The 2,615-nt window shown below is 14.0% G+C and overlaps 1 protein-coding gene across 1 annotated transcript; it reads right to left on the reverse strand.

Moving 5' to 3' along the window:
- Positions 1-596: 596 nt before the first annotated feature.
- Positions 597-1,103, reverse strand: PGAL8A_00257300 (nuclear import protein MOG1, putative; the record flags this gene model as incomplete). Its single annotated transcript, XM_028671317.1, has 1 exon — positions 597-1,103. One exon carries the CDS (start codon positions 1,101-1,103, stop codon positions 597-599), a length of 507 nt encoding a protein of 168 aa, XP_028527981.1.
- Positions 1,104-2,615: the final 1,512 nt, after the last annotated feature.

The following is a 2,615-nucleotide window of genomic DNA, read 5'->3' on the forward strand; positions in this document are numbered from 1 at the left end:
GATACATATTTTAAAGTATTTGAATAATTTAGTACAAAAAATATAAAATAAAAATATATAAAAATTATATAAATTTTTTATGTGTAATAGTAAAAAATTATATCTAAAAGCTGTTCTGCATTAAATAAATTTTAAACAAATTTTTTTTTTTTTTTCAAAATTAGATTTTTTTTTTTAACTTAAACGTAAAAAGAAAAAAAAAAAAAAAAAAAAAAAATTACATATTATTAAATAGTCCATTGAAAATATTTAAATTTAATATAATGAGAACACTTTTTGAAAATTAATTAAAATAAAAAATTTATTTCCTTTTTTAAAAAAAAAATAAAAAAATAAAACAAATTGTATATTGGAAATTTTTCATATATTTATAAAAAATATCATTCAAATTTTTTTTATATTTAAAGCTAGTAACTTAAAAATAAAATTTTCACCTTACATGAAATAGCTTTTTCATGAATGTTAAGGAAATTAAATGAAAAATAAATAATTGAATAAACTTTGGAAATAAATAATAAAATAATAAGTTTATATGTTGATTAACAATAATAGAAGACACTTGATTTTTAAATATGCTTATACACATTTGGTTACATTTAAACAAATAAACCATAATCAAGTATTCTAAATGATTGTATCATTTCATTAAATATATTTAATTCTGGTTGGATGTTTAAATCTTCCTTTGGTATATTCCATGTTATTAAAATATCAGCATTATATTCTTTAAAAGGGAATATGCATATGTAAAGTAAAATGTTTTCATATACCTGTGAATCTTGTTTTTTTACCTTTTGTTTTCCAACTACTAAAAAATAGTTCTTTTGTGAATGAGGTATGGTACTATTATTCATTATTATAATATTTTCTATACTATCATTTTCTTTAGCTAAATCATAAAAATAAAAACTCCCTTTTTCATTATCATCTATATTTTGATAACATAAAATTTCAATAATTATACATTTATTATCAAATTTATGAACATATACTTCTTGATTATCAGGTATCAATCTAAATTTTGATACGTCCAAATAATTATCAGGTATAACCATCTTAATATATTTATTAAAAAAATGATATTCACATAATTTTTCTTCCATTTTAATTTTGAAAATTATAAATATATATATATATTTGCAAATAATTTTATTTATTAAAAAAAAAAAATGTTATATTTTTTTTTTTTTATTAAATCTAATTAATGATATTTTTTATTTGTTCTTTAATTTACATAAAATTAAATAAACGATCTATATTTCACTCTTTTAATTTTTTAAGTTATTTTGAAAAATAAAATAATTTTTTTACAAATTCGTTACATAAAATATTTTTAATAATGAAGTCAATATTTTTAATTTCGTCTTTCAAAACTTATTTTAATATTTAAGTAAAATATAAAATTAGATGAAATATATAATTTCTTGCAAAAAGAATTAACATATACCATTCATACTTAAGTAAAAATATATATGTACATTAATTTCTTGTTTGTTGTTTACTTTTTTTTTTTTTTTTTTTTTTTTTTTTAATTTAAAAATAATTATGAAAAGATTTTTATTTATTGTTAATAATTAGTAGGACGATAATTTGTTAATATTAATTAAAATTTTTATTTGATTATAAAAATATAAATAAAAAAAAAAAAAAAAAAACGTTCGTGTAAATATTTTGTCAAAATAAAAACTTTAATAGTACCATTTCTTAAATATTAATTAATAATTTTTATGCTATGACAATATGAGATTTTCTTAATATTTTAGCAACGAAATAATTAACGCATGAATTTTATCTATATAAAATAGATTGATAATGTTGTTAAAAATAAAAATAAAAATAATGTCTTTATTATACTTTTCATAATACATAAATCAATAATTATATAAAATATTTTTTTCAACATATATCTATTTATTTGTATAAAAAATTAATCTTATATTTAAATATATTTTTTTTTTTTTTAATTATTCTCTTAATATAATTTATGATATTTGCTTAGTTTGCTTTGGCATATGTGTAAATATATATACTATTTTTTTTATATTTTATATTATTATAAATATTTATTTAATTTTATTTTATATTTATATTGCTCATTTTAATTATTATTAAGGTTATTCTCATGTATATTTTATTACTTTATTTTCTTTTTTTTTAACTAAAAAAGAATATATATACAAAAAACAATTTATAAAAGTAAAATAATACATATTCTATTAACATAAATTTTTTAATTTTTGAATATTTAAATAGTATGATAAAAATTAAAAAAAAAAAAGTTATCAGAAAGAATTTTATAAATTAAAAAATGAATATAAATGTTTAAAAAAATAATAAAAGCAATTAAAAATATATGATTTAAAAAAGAATAAAACGTTACAAGAATAAAAAAAAATATTGGGAGAATACTATTTTAAGCAAAATGTAATACATTCTATTTTGTTATTACAATAATATTTTATTGAATTATTCCTTTTCTAATCTGTAAATTGAATAACTTCTAACTATTAATAATAAAAAAAAAGTTTTCCGAAAAAATAATATATACATATATGTATAAAAAAAAAAAAAAAAAAAAAAAAAAAAAAAAAATTTTTTTTAATTTTAAAATTAAT

Source organism: Plasmodium gallinaceum (assembly GCF_900005855.1).
Source record: "Plasmodium gallinaceum strain 8A genome assembly, contig: PGAL8A_v1_76, whole genome shotgun sequence".
Classification (NCBI taxonomy): Eukaryota; Apicomplexa; class Aconoidasida; order Haemosporida; family Plasmodiidae; genus Plasmodium; species Plasmodium gallinaceum.